This window comes from Thunnus thynnus, chromosome 18 (assembly GCF_963924715.1).
Source record: "Thunnus thynnus chromosome 18, fThuThy2.1, whole genome shotgun sequence".
NCBI lineage: Eukaryota > Metazoa > Chordata > Actinopteri > Scombriformes > Scombridae > Thunnus > Thunnus thynnus.
The window spans coordinates 16,999,199-17,018,651 of record NC_089534.1 but is presented as its reverse complement, the minus strand read 5'-3'; the positions used below and the strand labels follow the sequence as shown (position 1 = coordinate 17,018,651).

The window sequence follows — 19,453 nt, the reverse complement described above, 5'->3', positions numbered from 1 at the left end:
GCACTTTAAGTGAACCATACAGTAGGAGTCAGGAATGTAACTGTATGAGCAGACAGGGAAGCAGACTGGTCAGTAGGTCAAACAGGGCCAGAATCCTCAGTGGACCAGACTTGAAGCAGCATGAGGTGGAAAAAAGCTCCCTCTAATAGCAGCTCTCATTAAAGAAATGAGCTGTGACTGAGGTCTGCACGGCCATGGAGTGCTTAAACGGACTTATCCTGCACTACAATACAATTAGATTTTTCAATTAGATTGTCTTTCTAACAACAGGAGGACTGTTGAACTGAGTGAGGCTGATGAAGAGGGAAAAAGCTGCTCAGATGAAGTCTTGGAATCGCATTTCGTTTTCAAGGTCTGTTGGCAATATGTGAGTGTTAAGACAGACTCTTGCATTCATCGTGTAACTGTTTTTGTGTTTAGGCTTGAGGAAAACAGATGTATGTCACTTGACTCCATTCATGCACATGTATGACATATAGAACAATAAACAAACATCAAACACACACACATCTAAGTATTCCTCCGTCATCAACATACACACAAACCATAAGGTCCTGTTCTTATTTCAGCTCTGCAGTGTCAGCTATGATGTTTTCATCATGTGTCTGCAACACAAGCCAGTGCACAGTTAAACTATCGTCACTTTGAAAAATCTGAGCAACAGAAACCAGAAAGACGAGATGAGAGAAGAGAGAGAGCGAGATCGTACACGCTAGCTGAAGATGTGCATGTATCATCTCATCAAGAGCTTTCTTCATCTTGTTAAGCCAGAGCCTGGGTGCCATATGGTGTAGTACTCTTACCCAACCTCCAGGAGGCTCCCTATGTCAACAGGGAGCAGGCAGCAGGGGTACAACAACAAACTGGTGATACTACAGTAAATGGAAGTTAATTGAGTGAATGAAGACACAAAGAAAGAAATAAAACACAAACAAACAATGACTTGAACATCATTATGGAATAATTAGAATAGAAAGGAAAATCTGCACCTGAAAGACAGGGATGCACAATGAAAATGTGATCAAGACAGCTTCCCATTTCCCTCCTCTGACACAGTCAATTGAAGGATAAACGTCTCAGTAGATCCTAATGATTATCTGGCTCTTATATCCTGATGTGATAATCAAGCCATTAGGTAAAACTCAATTCTCCACATGTGGGAGCTGCGAGAGTCTCTTACACCTGATCCCTCCTGCCATACACGTTCTCCCTGACTCACTCCTCTTCTCTCTCCTACTCCACTGCTTCCAGTCCCCCAAATGAAAAGCCAGCTGAGCCCAGACCCACTCTATTAATCTGACAACATTATCTATTTACAACAATCTGTCATGCAAACTCGCACAGAAAAACAACAACTTTTTGCTGGGAAATCCAAAGGCACACTAGCTTCACAGTCTGTCTATGTGACTTTGGATCTGTTTTTCAAAACAGGACGAAACAGGATATAACTGGTTTACTGAAAGCGTCCTATTTAAGTGATTCTCATATTTGAATTTAATTTGACCAATTACATGATATTATATGTGGTAAAAACAACGTAGGAAAACCCTTTTAAAACCAACTGAGGTACCACAAAATTTAACAAATATGATATCTTGGGGATACAGAGTTGTCATTTGAAAGCAACAATTAGCTTTTCTAAACCTCTGACATGTTTTACTTTTCAAGTGGCAGAAACCACCAGCCTGGCATCGCCAGACTAGGCTCGGCGGATTCGTCTGGTTCTCAGGCTAAGAAACCGCAATTTGCATTGAAGAAGAACTGGATGCCTGGCATGAGCAGGAACAGCAAACATGGCTTAACAGACAATGAAAATAGGTCCACCAATGCAAACTCAAACTCAGTCAATGCAGAAAATATCTATGAAGCACCAAACACCTCAGCAATAACCGCTAAACACTTAACACTTGCTAATGTGCTAATTGTCACAAAACAAGAGTTATAGCTATTGGTTTGTAGAAATTACATTGGTTTTTTTTGGTCATTAAGTATTGGAGAAACTGAAATTTTGACCTGACGATGGCGCTAGAGGAAAGGTTAAGGGATCACCAAAGTCAGTAGGATTGATCCTCCAGACATCACGAACATCTGTACAAAATCTCTTAATCCATCCAATAGTTGCTGAGATATTTCAGTCTGGACCAAAGTGGTGCATCAACATTTCCATCCTTAGAGCTGTTACTGTTGTAATCTCTGGATTAATGAACACAGACACAGTGAGGCAGGCACACACACACACACACACACACACACACACACACACACACACACACACACACACACACACACACACACACACACACACACACACACACACACACACACACACAGAGAACTCCACCCAACTCGATTACCTCCCGATATTCGTCAGTGATGACTTCATTAGGTTGTGCTCACACATGATGAAATAGCACCTGGTTAGTCAATTACTAGCCAGCCATTACATATTAGGCCTTTAACAAGCAGAGACGTCCCCGTCTGTCAGAAACACAGAAAGCTATTACCCACTGATTACTCCTCACCTCCTTTATCTCCCATCCAAATGAATGTCTGCAGGGAAGTGTACAGGAAAGATGTGGATTTGACTGCAGTAGTCTTTATTCACAATGGATAGACACAAAAACATGCACTGACATGCACTCATTAACACAGACACAAACAGGGTTAAAGACTTCATGAAAGGATGGAGGAGGGAGAAAAAGATTGAGGTAGACAGAGTTGCTTTGAAGGAAAACAGAGCCTTAACCCATTTTACAGTTGAATGACCCTAACTAAACCCCTGACCCCTGTTCCCGAAAGTGTGTGAGTGTGTGAAAACTCCTTCTTCTCTCCATCTCATTAAGCTGTGTGTCATGCTCTCTACTCCATTGTTCTTCCCCCTCCAACCTGCTATCGGGGTTTTTTTTTAAAAAAATCCACATTCAGGACTGAGTGTGTACTTGTCTTTACTCATCTATGTTTGTGCGTGTGTGCATCTGTGTAGGTATAAGCCTTGAAAGGGCAACAAAAGAATCTCATTGTGTTATTATGAGTGGTGTTTCACCTCACCTAAAACCCCTGAGTCAGAGGAAAGACAAGCTGCTTTGGTCACAAAATTGTCTTTGTTCAGCAAGATTAGTTAACTGGCCAGTGTGTCACATTTGGTTGGTGGTTGGTTTAAAAGACGGGGGAGAAGAAATGGGCAGTGTTTCTTCTTTTGTCTCGTGTCACATTTTGAGGAAGAGCGCCGGGAATAGATGGGACGGGGGGGGGTACTGAAGGCAACCGAAGGATTAAATATTTCTGTATGGGTTGAGAATTCTCTTAATTTTTCATCTAAATAAGCCGTTTAATAACCCATTGGATTATCTGAAAAATTCATTGTCACAAAACAGGGCTGTTTTTCTTAGATTGTGAAAAGAGCAGCAGCATGCAATTTATAGGAGCTTCGAGTTTTTCAGTGAATATGTTTTTAATGGGACTGTGGCTCAAATAAGAGTTGAACCTGCAACTCTGACAATGTTAATGCCATCCTCAATTTGCTGACCTACAAAAAAACTGGTTTGAATCACCCTGAAAAGAAGGGAAATGTGGAACACTGTAGGGGAGACAATGACAAAGAGCTGAAGCCCAAACCACAATTATATTACCCAAACTGATTTTCAGCAGCACTTCCCCCATAAATGCGGTCAATCCATTTCATTTGGTTTCATCTAGTTACTCCACAAGCCAAGCCTCCCTCAGGTGTTCTTCCCTTGGGAGCTGTTGGCATTGATTGGTCGATAGCTGAACGTGCCTTCCCACTAAAGGATTACGGGTGGATCCGGTGGAACACCTGCTCCACCTCTAAACTGATATTAAAATAAACGAGGATTTGAGGGGAAGTCAAGGAAAGAAAAAAGTGTAACCACTGACATCTAATGCGACAGAATTAAGATTTATGTAAAGAATTGGTGAACTGTGTAGAAAAGGAGGGTTAAGACAACACAAGGCATGCAAGGCAGTAAAAACAGATACAACAGATAGAAGCAGTGGACATACAGGAAGACAGAAACAAATACACATAAAAGACGTATTACCCAAACTCCAATTTGTGCGTGTTTGTGTGTATGAGAGTCGTCTGTTCAGCGGCGCATGAATACAAAATGACTGGAGTGGTTGATTCAACCTACAGAGCCCAGACAATACTGTACCCATGGCGGCGACATCTTGAGCTGTCACGGCGTGTTAGCCAAAGCAGGCGTGAGGACGGGCCATGCTCGTCTGGCAGTGTTTTGTTACGCTAAATGCACAGGAATAAGGGACTCGATTTTGGACAGGCATATACGGAGGATGACATTGGAAAGTACTTTATGGGAGGGGAGGGGGGGTAAACAAAGACTCATATGGGATAACTACAAACACAGAAAACAAGTTACAAAAGCTGTATTGTTTAAAAAAAAACGTCTCTTAGCCTTATTTCTCCAATTAACTTTTTATATTTGACATTTTGTTTCATGACTTTATAGATCACTGGCATTATATGGAGTGACTATAAAAGAGAATAATGTCATATCCTGTGAGTAGTACTCCTTCAACTGAATATTGATTATGTGACAAAAAAAAGTGGAAAAGAGGAACTATGAACCGAGGTCAAAGGCATTTATTTAAGCCTCTATTTTATCCTTCCACACTGTTCTTACTCTCGTGATGGCTCCTTTATGTAGTGGCAGAGGTGAAAGTGGGTCACCTCTGTAACCCCAGCAGTGTCAGCTTCATCACCCCCATACTGTCAGCTCGGTTACTCTTCCCTGCAGGCCTGGCCCATCACCTCCAGCTGTTAGCTATTGTGTCTTGTTCACAGGGGTGGCCACCGAGGGGGACCATCCTGGATTATGATGTTCTACTGTCTCAACAGAGGGGGAAGCAGGGTCTGGATGCAAGCACGCACATGGACCCATATACACAAACATGCACTCACAAAGAGGCCATGACTCAGATTTCACTGACAATGTGCTGTACTGCAGGTCATGTATCTATGCATAAATGACAGAATTCATAAAAGCCCTTGTCTCAGGGTCATCCAGTTTGTGCTTGAAGACTCCTACCACCACACCAAAGGCCAAAGGTCTCAGAGGTCACAAAGCCACAATCTGCATCAGTGCCGCACGGGACTCCCAGCAAAACACACATTCACACACACACACACACACACACACACACACACAGATGCACACTTGCACACGAAAGACAGACGGCACAGATCACTCAGTTGCAAGGGGATGGAAATCACCTAATAAGAAGAGACAAAGCCCGGCTTTGGAAAAGCTTCCGCATATGTGTCGTGACTCCCTGGCACTGTGACATACAGCGTGTAATCATTTCCCACAAACAGTTCAGGTGACAAGTACACTTTGAAGAGGAGCCTGTTTCCCAGCCAAGACAAACACCACAATTATTACTGGAGCGAAACAGCAATATGGTGTCGTGTTAAGTCTTACTAAGAGGCTCACAGAGATGACTACCTGGGTAGTCCAGCCCTAAAGATGAAGGCAGGAACCCTGTAATCACAATGTCTTTCAGCTTAAATGTCTATTGCCTCACTGAGCTGTTGTCAAATCTCGACAACAGTCTGGAATATATAGAAGCACTATGAATCTTTAACATTACACAACATTTAAAAACTCTGGAAAACTAACTGTTTGTTTGTTCCAACTCCACAACTTCAAGCTACCAAGCTTCACAACAATAAATATGTTCTGCTCTTGAGTCTGTACCTTTGCCATCCTGGTAGGTTTCTATTTTCCCTGGTGAGCCTTTAGCAATGGGTCCGAGCAGCGGTTTGGGTGTCCAGAGAGAGTCCTGCTTCTGGTGGACCTTTGACACTGAGAGCAGGCGTTTGCGCAGGCAGCCCTCTGGTCTGGCGGGCCTGGGGCTGGGGAAGGCCTCGGACTGGAGGCTGTTCCCCATCTTGGTGGTGGGCTGGAAGGAGCACAGAGTTCGCTTCTCGCCAGGGGGGCCCTCATAGCAGGCCCTGTGCCAGCAGCTGACCACCGGCTCCGAGGAGAGGCAGTGCACGTATGTGATCATCCCAGGCTAAGACCTTTACGCCCCCCACCACCCACCCTCCCCTGCTCTTTCCAGGACCCAAGCCCCCAACTCCTCCTCCTTCTTGCACGACCCTCTCTCTCCCTGGACCCCTCACTTGAGGTGGTGGGATGGAGGGGTGACTGTGAAGGGTGTGTGTAGAAGACCCCCCCCTTGCACCCAAACCCTCAATAGGCCTCCCCCTCTCTTTCTGGGAAGACAGGTTTGGAGGTTTTTGTAACCCACAGGGGACCCAATCCCCCCTCTGTCTCCTCCTCTCTCTCCTCCTATGTTTTTGTCCTTCCTCTGCCTCTCTCAGGGGATCCTATTGACTTGCATTGATTTGCCTGACAAAGGGAGGCTGTGCACAGTGTTAGGTTACACGATTTAACTCCAGAACAAATATTTCAGAGAACTATTGCAGCATAAGGTTATCAAAAATCATGCATGGTGATCAGTTGGTTTGTTGGAAATCCTGTCAGCTTGCAAAAACAGAAATTCTGACCCCAAAAAATGACCACAGAAAATGTCAGAAATATTCAAAAGATCCAAAAATAAGATTAAAAAACAAAGGGCAGTGTCTTTGCACTGTGGTTAAAGCATGTTTGTCTTCAAAATACTGTGCTATCCTTAGCAGTGACCCAGAAGCATCCACCACAAATTGCATGAAAGAAGAGCTGCAAAAAGTCAAGAAACCATTGTGTGTGTGTGTAAAAGCCAGTGCATGTCCAAAGATGGCTGGAACCTCATTTGGTAAATTAGAGATGCCTCTAAATGAGTGTTCAGAAAGGTTTGCAGCATTTAAGAGCATCCTCCGTCCTCTCCCTCTGTCCATTTAAGACAGAGCACCAGCATTGTCCAGTGGCGTCCACATGGCCTCTCCTCTCAGCTCCTCCTCCTCCCTCTTTCCTCTGCTCCTCAACGCTGCTGTTCTAATCTGTAAAACCAGATTATCCAGCCTCCAGCTCTAGTCTCTGATTGTGACAGACATACACACACACTACACAGATGGACACCAGGCTGTAGATAATTAACTGCATCACCTCCAGCGCTCAAATGTGTGTAAGTTCAAGAAGACCTGCCACTTGTTTGTCAGCAGGTTAACTCAGATGACGCAAACTCATCAAGCTGCATGTGGACCAAATATCAAACTACTGGCTAAGCTCTACTTTCATTTGATTGTTGTTACCAAGTGCACAAATCTAATTGAAAAAAATTGCAACATCATGCTTTAAAGTGGCCAAAACATATCCAGTGAAGATATATTTTGAAAGCTTTGATGAATCTAATCGGTGCTGAAGCCACAGAGGAGCACAGAGTGAGGCACAGATGGACTGAGAGGTAATACCTGTCATTCTAACACAGGCAGATGTAAGCGCAGCGGAAACCAGATAAAAAGATAAGTGGCAAACAAAGACATGAGCACAGATAAACAAGAAGGAGGAGAGTAGTCATGAGCGGTAAAAACCTCAGACTACATGCCAGGTGAAGGTGTGTGTGGTAGGTTGGTTAAACCTTATTGATATAATCAGATTGATAGACTGTTAGCCACTGAAAGTCTGGCCTGCAGACAGATATGCAGACATTAAGTTGAATGAAAATGAAGTTAAAAAGGAAACAAAAATTTAAAAGAGGGGGAGAACTACTTTATAGTACTAAAGGCAAATGTCTCCCTCTGGTGGTGGCTTAAACTTTTGCCACAAAAACATACCCCCACACCGGTGTGAGTACTCTATATGCACGTAAAAATACTTTAAAAAGTATGCTCATACTCCCATTGGAACTTGGGGGATATAGGGAGTGGGTGTGTGAGTGTGTGTGTGAGTGTGAGTGTGTGTGTTTGTGGTTGTTGTTGTACTGCCAGGCCTCAGCAGATAGCTAGAGGCTAAAACAGCCATTACTGATGGTTATCGTTTCCACAGCATGGTGAGTCAGCCAACACACAAGCTGATTACAAAACCAAAACCACTGCACACACACACACGAACACACACACACACACAAAAACACAAACACACAAAGAACATAATGGACAAAATGGACAAACCACAATATACATGTACATAGACACACACACACACACATAGATTTAAAAAAAAACAGTGTGTGTGGACACACACAGTACACTGGACAAGCTAAAAGATTCTGGCTGTGGCATAAATTGCACTTAACACTGTTGTTGCCCTAAATTCAGAAATACATACACACAGTGGGTCATCCAGGCCATCCAACACCAGGGGGTGTATAGTCATGCAGATGTACACACATTCATGGAGTCATCATCACAACAGGAGGTGTTTTTACAGTGACACACAGACAAACACACATTAAGGCTGCTTTACAAGCAGGTGTAGTTGTGTGGTGGTGACAGTGTTGCGTGAATATACACCCACAAATACAGAACGAATGTCGTGTGTGTCGTAATTGGATGTGGATGCTCACGTCTTGCCCAGGACCAGCACGCACGGCGGACAGCCTATCACAGTCCAATGCTTGTGAATGGGAACTATTACTAGTTAGGTGATGAGTGTGTGTGTGCTATTAGTTTCCAAACAATTCAAAAGTCATGCTGGGTTCAGGTTTGGACAGTGGCTAGTGGGTGTGTGTGTGTGTGTTTGTTTACGTGCTTGTGTGTGTGTGTGTGTGTGTATACTCTCTTATATATCTATGAACACTAACACGAGCACACAGATTTCTGTGTATGTGTGTGTTTGTGAGGGGGGGGGGGCAACTAAAGCGGAAGGCTTTGGAAGAGGGACAATGGTAGCCATGGATACACATAAGTCTGAATGGAGTGAGAGGAGCACCTGCATGCTGTGTTAGTCTTCTGTCTAGGGAAGTCATCCACAGGGAGTCAGCCATTGTGCTTGCAAACTTCAACCACGACAAAACTTTTCCAGCATTGTCACTGGAAACTTCACAGCTAAACGTTCTCCTCCTACATAACTTTTTCTGCAGATTCATCATCTCATACTAAAAATAAAGTTAAGTCCCCGTTACTGACTCCTAAGCTTCTTCTAAACTATCCAAAAAGCTATTGTTTTTTAAGCTCTTTTAAGAAGACAAAAGCCTCACTAGAGTCCTGTCAAAGTCCATTCATAGTCAATAGAACTTCACCATCTATTGTCTACCTATAAACACCAGGAAGCTCCTCCTCTCTGGAAGACACCAGTCAATGTTCTGATTTACAAGTTTGCATGATTTACTAATGAAAAAATCTACAACACATAGACTTCATTTCTACCGAGGCAATCTTAAACACTAGCATTACTTCAACACATGATTATGGACTGCAGGCAAGACTTAAATTAGCAAACAAACCCAGGAGCAACTACTCAAACTTGGCGGGGAAAGTTAGTTCGATATGACGCTGATTATCTACTAAGAAGCTGCCAATAATTACTTGAAAATCCAGATTCTTGAAATCCAAGTGTCATTCACAGTAATATATATAAAGAACTCCCTGCCCAACAGTTGTGCACAGTAACACATAGCTGGACTTGACTTTTAGGTGGAGTTCATAATTGCCTTGTCTGACTTTGTCTTGTGACTCTGAATACAGACTTGTTAAGATCAGGATGAAGATAGGAATACGCACAAACATACAAATACCTCAATGTGACAGAATTCATTACCAGTAAATTCAAATGACTTACTATGCAAAGCTATAACATTGAAACAGTGAATTAATTAACAAAAAAGGTGAGCTTCTGACAGCTACTTTGCTATCTACACTTTAAACACCTCTTTCCTGTCCTCTCCGGTCCTCTCTTCCCCTCCACTGGAGATAAGCAGCCTGCCACATCGAGTGTGAGAACATCCATCAACACCACAACCCACAAGGCCAGAGGGCAGGTAGTGGGTCAGCCTCGGGTCAAGAGGTCACAGTCTCTCCAGACACACAACACAGGTGCATTGGTTATTGAAGAACTGCCCTCGCGCAAGTTCAAATAGGTTAACTGGGGAGTGAGTTTAATGAGGTTGAAAAAAATGGTTGTCAACAACTTTGTTAGTTACAACTTTGTAGTGATTCCTAAAAATCAAAAGCATCTCTGATTTTGATTAGTGCTACTTCCTCCCAACAAGATGAAATGTTATTGCCTACCAGGTTGTATAGGATGTTATTTATTTGTTATGCAAACACATGAAAAAGTGAAATTTTCTGTGCAAACATATACCATTTGATGCAGTATATTTGCACTTTAAGACAATTTAGTTTCAGAATAAAAAATGCAATTGATACATGCAGGCAAATCTGCCAATATGGAAACATAACCATTAACTTAGAAGCACTGAAAGATGTTAAAATGAGGCAAAAAAATGGACCAATGATAAAAATTCAGCTGCTTTAATAATAGATATATAAATGTTTCTAATGAGCTAATCACTCACCCATTTTTGTCCATAACTGCGCTTCACTATCCAAAGTCCGTCTGTTGTGTACGTACAGAATAGGTGGTGAGAATCCGAAGTGAAATGCCGTGACAGAGTTTAGGTTAAATATAGGTGTAGACATATAACTATACGGGTCACTGCCCCTCAGGCCGAATCCAACACGGCTCCTGCTGCCTTTCTACTTTTACACACACACATTCCTGGAATTCAATTCACACAAACATACACACGCAGGACGCACACACCAGTGTATACATACACAGATGCTCGCAAACATCTCTATATGTTCAGCATATCTTTCAATTAGAGTCTTTCAAAAATAGATACTGTGAAACACAATTTAAAACACGATCCAACATGTCTCCATAACACACACATAGAGTACACGCCAACACACCAGACTGGAATTAGGGATACTGTTTTCTAGACATTCAGGTAACAGCTTCTCATGTTTACCCTCAACTAACTGCCACTTTTGCAAGTTAAAATAACAACAGCCGCATCAGCAGATTATATCAGATGTCGCTAATTAATTTAGACTCTGTAAAACTTTTGGCTGTTGTCTGGTTAACATGCTCTCTGCAAGTCAGTGCCTGTGCTTGGCGAAAGATTCAATCCTTTTCTTTTCATCTCATTTTCAGATTGAAGTTAAAGGTTGTGACCATTCATTGAGCTGCCGCTAAAAACTGCAGTGTTTCTGCTTCTAAACCAATAAAGGGTGATTACACACACAGATTACAGATGAGTTCTAGTTATTTATACTTGAAAAAAATTGAAAGCTCAACCTGATTACACTCCATAAGAGATTCAAAAGGATTCTGATTTGATATACTGACATGGTTTTGGATTTGAATTTAATAAAGTACTATCATCCTCTATTCATATTCAAACTTTCAGTTGAAATAATCCCAATCAACACAAGGTATTAAAAATGGCTTAAATATCTAGTATACACCATGGATCTACTAGAGACAAACAATAAATAACATTTAGTCATTAAATATGCCTTGTACAACATTTCTAATTATGACTTAATTACACTAAACAAACATTTTCAAACTGGATGATGTTTCAGGCTATTCCATACAGTCCGTACTGACTGAGACAAGATATTCTTCAACAATGGAGCATCTGGATCAGCACATCTGCCCTTCCCCCTCAACTGCTGACCACAACCAAAACATCTGAAGCTGTTACTGTATAATGCTCACACATCTGAGTGAACTGCAATCAGAGCGGTTGAACACAAACCAGGGAACGCTGGACCAAGTCCCACTCAGCCAAAGAAATGTTCTTCCAGATTGGACACGGCCCGAGCTGACCTTAACTGACCTCGCTACAAGAAGGTCGGATAAATTCTCTCCAATACGTTTGCTCGAGAGGACTTACATTCACAGCCATGTTGCATTTCCATACCCCTAACACTGCAGGGAACCTCTAATTTGAGTGAGAACGAGGTCTCCAAAATCACTCCGACTAATCCCTACTCAGCCTCATCGAAAGTCTGCTTTCTGGACATATTCTGCTCGAGTGGGGCTCAAGTGCAGAAATAACTTATGTAACATCCAAAAAGTCACACTAGGACAGCTAGCAAAGGGCTTTCACTAAAATGCAAGGCTTTACTGCAGGAGAGAGGGGGAGTGAGCGTGTAGTTGAAACAGATGAGAATCCACTCTGGCCACAGCTGGATGTGGAAGAACATGGACTGAAAATGTGTCACATCTGCCCCCACGTTGGCAACCTCAGCCAAGAGAGCTTGTTTAAATCATAACATAAGCAGGCGATCTGTAACTGGCAACCAAAAGTAATCTACTGGTCGGATCACTGTGGGTAATGTAAATCACAGTATTTGGGTCAGTTTGTCATGTCTTTGGAAAGCTTGAGAGGACTGGTACTGGTGTTACCTAATCTGACTATGACAACTTATAAACATTTTACAATGTGTACATTAGTAAAGGAAAAGACGTTCCTGCTGCTGCACAATTGGTTGGGTCATCAAGTTAAAGCACACAAAGTCAAACATTCAAAGTTAAACCCGGCGATCTTGTATAAATATATTAATTTCCTACATTTAACAAATCAGAATTCACGCTACAACAGAACTCCCACATCTGTTTTGCTCCATCTTCCAAGTCTGACCAGAGTCACAGAGTGTGGAAAATGTGTAACCGACAACATAAATTACTGCATACAGCTGACGAACTGGGACATTGCCACAAATAGTTAAAGTTACAGTTTATGTTACCTCATTTCTGGAAGCCATAAATCTACAAGCTACAGAAAGAGAAAATACTCTGGTTACCCAAGAAGGACAGTTTCCTCATTTCTGAGATAAGAGCAGTTTGTGCCAAAGATGCAAAGATGAAAATGAAGATTCTAAAAATCTTACTGCTGTTGTAGGTTTTGAGTTTCAACATATTTTTCACGTTAGAAATCCACACATTTTCCAAATGTTAGGTTATTTCCTGCTCTTGGGTTTGTTTTGTGCTCGTTACGATGTAAGCTGACCGTTACTGGGAAATACTCGGCCAAATTACATCATCGTTTTAATTCTCTATGTATTAGATTACACTTATCTGCACACAGAGAGATCCCTGATCGATGACTACACCAACATAATGTTCTGACATGCATTGATCTACCAAGAGAACATGATGGAAGCAGCTGGATACAACAGTCCAAATGCCAAAACCAGCGCAGCACCATGGTGCCTCCAAAACAGCATTATACCTCCATCTTTTAAGCGTGTTTGATGGTGCAACCAGTGTATACTTATGTGTGTATAAAACAAAGAGAAAGAAGAGCTTGGGTCATACAGTATACTGTTAATACAGCATAGCGCTGATCAGTGTGTGTTCTGACAAAAATGCAAAAATGAGGCTGCCAGTAAAAGAGGAACCAGTTTTCCCTTTATCTCACTTTAACTGGTCAGTCAAGTAATAGCCAACACATGGCCCCACTCTGCAGGACAGCAGCCCAGCAACTGCTGCTTCACCAGCTGTTACTGTGGACAACGCACATACAAACACATATGTACACACACCGCTCTGCACATCACTCGTTTCCGCTAAAATACACTCCCAAGTTTGAGAAAGCAAATACAAGTTTACACAATGAGCTGTGTATAAAAGGGTTTTAACATTACTTCTATATTTTTTCCCAAAAGTCAAGAGTGAAGTAGAGAGTAATGGGAAGAGGAGCCGTTATAAAGCAGATAGGGGGGGGGAAGAAAAGGAGAGGTAGGATTCAAGTCAGTGAACCTGAACCAGTCAGAGTGGCAAAGAAAGAACAAAGTAATAAATGATTAAAGAGAGACAGAGGGAAGGTTTCCTTCACTAAAGAAAAACACATGAGGAAGGATATTGTGTGGAGGAAGCCGCTGTGACAGAGATTACTTTCCACAGTGGACAGAGATGGAGTTCAACTTTTCTTTGTCTCACAAAGTCTGGGGGGAAAGCCCCACACTCACACCGGGGTTAACACTCCATGGAAACACAGTCATGCAAAGTACAGCCACACGTACAGTGCGCTTACCTTTCAGACAGAACATTGCTTTTCCTTTATTTCTCCATGTGATCTGGAGAAACGAATACTGATTCCTTTCTTCTTCCTTCTCACTCTTTCCTCTTTCTTGCCCTCCTCTCCTCTTCCTCTCTTCCTCTCTCTCTCTCTACGCCGCTCGGTCAAAGCGTTCACACACAGACACACGGATCCTGACACATACACTCCTCTCTCCCGTTGCCTCTCTCGCCATCTCCCTCCCTCTCTTTCGCCATTCACACACACACACACACACAAACACACACACTCATGCACGCGCTCTGAGTGGCAGCAAGCCAACTTCTACACCGCAGGAAACTGCTTTGTGACCCCCCCCCTCACTCACTCTGCTTCCCCTCTCTCTCTCTCTCTCTCTCTGAATCTCTATATGTCTCTCTACCACAATCCCCCCCCCCCCCCCCGCCTCCCTCCATCTCTGTTAAGAGGTAGAGAGCCAGAAGTCCAGCCTCATCTAAAACTCTCAAAGCTGCTGTCACCCACAAGCCCCTTGATTGGTCTCCTTAATGCGGATACAAAAGTGCACACACATGCATATAAATATACAGTATATTTAGCATGAAAATATATTCAAATAAGATCTATACACTTTCAGGGCAGACAAAAATATAAACAAAATTATGGAAACACAGAGCGCAAGCCTCGTAGAGGACTGTGATTGTAGAGAATCTGGACAGTCAGCAGTTCAGAGAGGCAGGGGGCCCCGGCTTGAGGCCGAGCCATTGTGCCCTGATCAAATATAATCGCTTTAATCCCCACAATTCAACTGTTTGTTATCAGGAGCAGCTACAAGCGCAGTGCATCCCAAACCTTCCATGTTGGCCTGTTTTGAATGACCAGCAGTGTCAAAAGCAATGAGAGACAGAAACACTGACTCACACACAGACTGTGGAAGACAAAATATCATTTGCCTTTAGGCATTTAGCTGTAGCTCCTGTCCAGAACAATTTCAAAGAGTAAAACTGTGGTAGTTCTTGCTGGAGATCACTTAAACTGAGAGGAGTGCAGGGCTCTGAGTCCTATTCCTATGAGCGTAAAATGATCAAACACAGAGAACAACAATCACACATAGCTAAGAAGAGATAAACATCTTTAGAAAGCAACAGAATGAATGCAAAAAGGAAGTTGTTGTGGCTCGGTAGCCCAGGATTTTGCGATATAAGGTTGCAAAGCCTTCTTTTTCATATCCTGAAAGGACAGGAAATAAGTACCCTCATCAAAAAATCTCCAATGGCAAATCAATACACAATTAGCACTAAAGCATAAGTGTCCTTTTAGGGGCCTGTACGATGCCATAATCCAACAACAGTGACAAAAGTGTCAACATAAAGTTAGGCTTACTCTAGACTAGATAGCTGAATACAAAATGGCATTGATTTCCAATGAGGCTCTGTAATGGCTTTCTCTTAGACTGCAAAAATACAGTTGATTAAAGCGTTAAGGTAAAGGAACACTCAAGCATACTCAAGGAAGCAATAACGTAGGATCAATAAACTGGGCAGGGTAATGGTCTTACTTATTGCGAGTATGTAGGTTTCAGTTATTCATCAAACACAATTTGTACTGATTATACTGATTAGCACAGCTTCAACGAGAGAGGAAACACTATCAGCGGAGTCACAGACTTCACACTCCCAACACCTGCTGTGAAATTGCTCGTTCAAAGCCTTATTCTAGATACCTGCATAAGAAAAGCAACATGCAGAATATATTGTGTACGTTACTTAAAGCAGCGTTTAAGTGTATTAAAGGTTTTATAGCTCCATCCACGACAGTATGGCACCAAGACTTTATAAACCTTCATGCAAAAGTGCTGGAGCAATTATAGCAATTGTGATTGTTTAGTTCATTATAACTTCTTATGTTTGTTTACAATTCTTTATATTATTACTGCGACACATGTCATCATAAAGCATTAGGAAGGCTCAAAGGCTAAAAGGCTAAAAGAAAGTGTTACCTCAATCTCTTCATCAAATCTGTCACTGCAACATACTTTTCACAGTCTGCATAGAGAGTTCGTGTGTGCATGCGTGTGTGTTATGAACATGCTAATCCCACCCCAATATGGCTCACAGGCTATGACACGTCTGCCTCGACCAGATGTCACCAATTACGGGCTGACTGGTGTGCGTGTGTGTGTGTGTGAGTGTGAGTGTGAGTGTGAGTGATGTTGAGCCCCTCTGCAAGAGTGAGTTTATAAAATGAGAATGCCGCAAAACACAATCCTGGAAATAATCAACAATTAAAACACACACACACACACAAATCTCTGAATAGACCCACCTAACCAGACAATAAAATCCTACTTCATCAAGCGTCTACCTTAATTGGATGCTGCGAAACGGCTTTGACTTTAACCTTCACCACAAAAACCCCCTGGCCCAGAGGAAACACTTTTCGGTCTGCCTAATCACTGCTCTCATAAAGCTGATGTGGTAAAAAAGCAGAGAGGTTGAATTCTTTTCCTGTTCTAAACCAATCATGTTTGACTACTGGAAGTGTAAATTTTGACGGTTAGTCAATTTTAAAACACTTTTTTGTTTGCTGCCTTTTATATGGGGCGGAGGCAGCTACTGAACTGGTTGGTATCAATGTTTATTTAGATGATAGAGGAATATTTAGATGATGTAGGTTACAACTAAGTCACAAAGACATAACTGCTTACTTTGACTGTAAACCTCCCACCTCCCACTCTTGTATTTTGGTTGTGCTTATTACATCTATTTTGAATTTGAATTATGTATATATTATTATGCACATCCCCTTCCTTTTGTCAAAATTGTTGAGACTGTGGTCTGACTGGTAATAAAGATTTTAAAAAATTGTCATCTCTAAGGACACTTTAGAACTGAAATGCGTGTAAACACAGCTCTTTTAGCTAAATGAGGCGGTCTCTTATTTTAAGCACAGGATATGAACACTGCATTCAGAGGCATTCCAACTGACCGCTGTAGTCATTTTCCAAAATAGTCAGTGGATAAAACACTATTGTAGGGCAGGAATCATGTCAAAGGTCCCATGTTAGACACAAAGACAATATCTTAAACTTCAGTCAGTAACTCAGAGAACTGCACATCTTCTAGGATAAGTAGTGCAGAACAAACACAGCATATTGTTACTGTATGCTGTGAGCTCTGCGTCAGCACAAGATAAGACTAAATAACAGAGATTGTTGTAGCAAACATGACGCTTCAGTAAAACAGACAGATAGACACGCCATGAGAAGAAACCTGTATTTCAAAAAAAATCTGACCCTACCAGGTCTCTCATTCAAAACAGATTTAGTCTTTGGATAAGCCCAATCAGTAGGAAAAAATAGAAAATCTCAGAGAACACACCATATGAGAAAAATACATGATTGGATTTGTGCTAAAAATGACTGAAAAAGATCATTTTTGTTCACATGACATCGTCGTAGTGCCTGTATATGAGGTGATGTGACCTCTAAATTCCTTTGTGGGTTGTGTTGGGACAACATCAGTGCATCCTATCAACATAATCCAGCACCTCTATCCCCTTACAAATTGATATCATGTTTACAAATACAGTATAATCTCTCATTTTTTCCTCCTCCTCCCCTTTTCATCGTTGAGTCAGGGCGTCCATGGATTAGATCTTGTAATACAACGGTAATAGGATACATACAATATGATAAAAAATGTGCTGTAAAAGGTGGGTGGTGCAACGCAGAGATTTGTTTTTTTAGTGGCAAATAGGAGGTAATGAGATTTAATATGGGCTAAAACTGGACTGAGATGTGTGGCGGGCTTTGTAGTGGTTTTTCGGCAGACAGTAGGACTGATCTGGGATCAAGTAATAGAGACATTAAAAAGGATATTAAGTGGGTCATTGAGAAACAGATGTGACTTACCTGACAGCCGTATATTTGTCAGCACATAGGAGAGAAAAGGAGAGAGAAAGGTAATTAGATACAGTTGAAAGCCGTAATTAGACGAAACATGAAGTGTGTATATTTGTATGTACAGTAGTGTTTTTGAGCCCCCGGGCTGTGGGCCACATCACCAGATTTCCGTGTCTGTCTTTTAATGAGGCCTTGCTGGTTTATACATCACATCTCCCCCTACAGCGAATTATCATCTGCTAATCTGGATTTACACATGGACTACATAATGATGATGATGATGATGTGTGTGTGTGTGCGTGAGAGAGAGAGAGAGAGAGAAATGTGTGTGGCAATGTCTCCATCCCCTCGCTAGTCCAAATTTCCCCCCCAAAAAAAGGCTTGTTATGCAAGAGTTCGGTCTCATCTGAATCCTCTCAAATTTCACTAAGCACCTCACACAGAAAAATATGAGACTTTTCCATACAGCCTTAATTCATAAACAGCTCATTAATGGCATTTTATGATGTGGGACCCAATTCTGGTTCTGGCTGCCACAACGCTGGTGTGCCAAGGTATGATTAATATTTAGGTCAATATGCTGTTGCCCTAAATAAGGTGACAACACAGTGACATAAAAACACACATCTACACACGTACAGCACATGTGGAGGCATGCCCAACAAAATTAGTTCTAAATACTAAATCTCTAAATCTCCAAACTTGCATGTTAACATGGTGCATGCATACTTGCCAACAACTGAAATCTAAATGATTCAGAATCAGAGTCATCAGGTTCATTTAACAGCATATAAGAAGCAGCGAAGTAAACATGTAAAGCACAAAGCTGCCATAAAGGCCAGACAGGGATTCGGTCCCAAAGGCTCTCAGGAGCCTCGCCGGGGCCCAACTGTCCGATCTATTTCTAGACAGGCCCCTTCCAAAACAGCCATCTTGCCCACACGTTGATTGATTCGGACATACAAGTACATCTATGTAGGGGGAGATCGATAGGGTTGATTGAGTTGATTGATCAGGTCATTTTCTGTCTCTGTACATTTGTGACAGAGAGGGAAAGAAAGAGAGAAACAGAGAGGAGGAATGTGAGTTCAAATTCTTGATGGCAGACAGGCTGAGATTAAAAAAAACAAATGTGATGAGTAAAAGAGTTGAACAGCGAGTAGGGACAGACGGTGATGACACAGTCACCTCTTCTTCACCGTTACATAACTGTCGCCACCTACAGGCTTCTGACCTAATGGTCATTATTGGTCATCAGAAAAACAAAATAATGTCCCAAATCCGCACTGCATACTAATTCTAATTAATCATGTTTGGAGTATGTAGCAAGTGTACTTAGAGATGACCGATAAATTGGCCAGGTCGATATATCAGCCTATATTGGCTCATAGCAGATGTAATGTATCGGCGCATATGTCAGCTGATAAGATGTGTTTTGAAACAGTGTCACCATTGTATAGTTTGTCCACCAGAGAGTACAGACAACTCTATTTTTCAACTCGGGCTAGAGTTTGCGTATCACAAGAAACACTGAGGATCTGCTTCTTTAGGGCATTCTTGTGGCCTCGTGGTTAAAACGCATGCCACAAAATT

General features: G+C 42.0%; 1 protein-coding gene across 13 annotated transcripts in view; it reads right to left on the bottom strand.

The window, feature by feature from the left end:
* nhsl1b (NHS-like 1b) overlaps positions 1–19,453 on the bottom strand; it is a 112,159-nt gene that overhangs the window by 38,517 nt on the left and 54,189 nt on the right. The window contains exon 1 of one of the 13 annotated variants that reach the window (XM_067573334.1): positions 13,975–14,263. The exons of the other annotated variants lie outside the window; for them this stretch is intronic. Within the exon in view, the coding sequence (XP_067429435.1) occupies positions 13,975–13,990 (16 nt within the window). The 5' untranslated portion in view covers positions 13,991–14,263. Of the gene's footprint in view, positions 1–13,974; positions 14,264–19,453 lie in introns of those variants that run through there. 13 annotated transcript variants of the gene reach the window in all.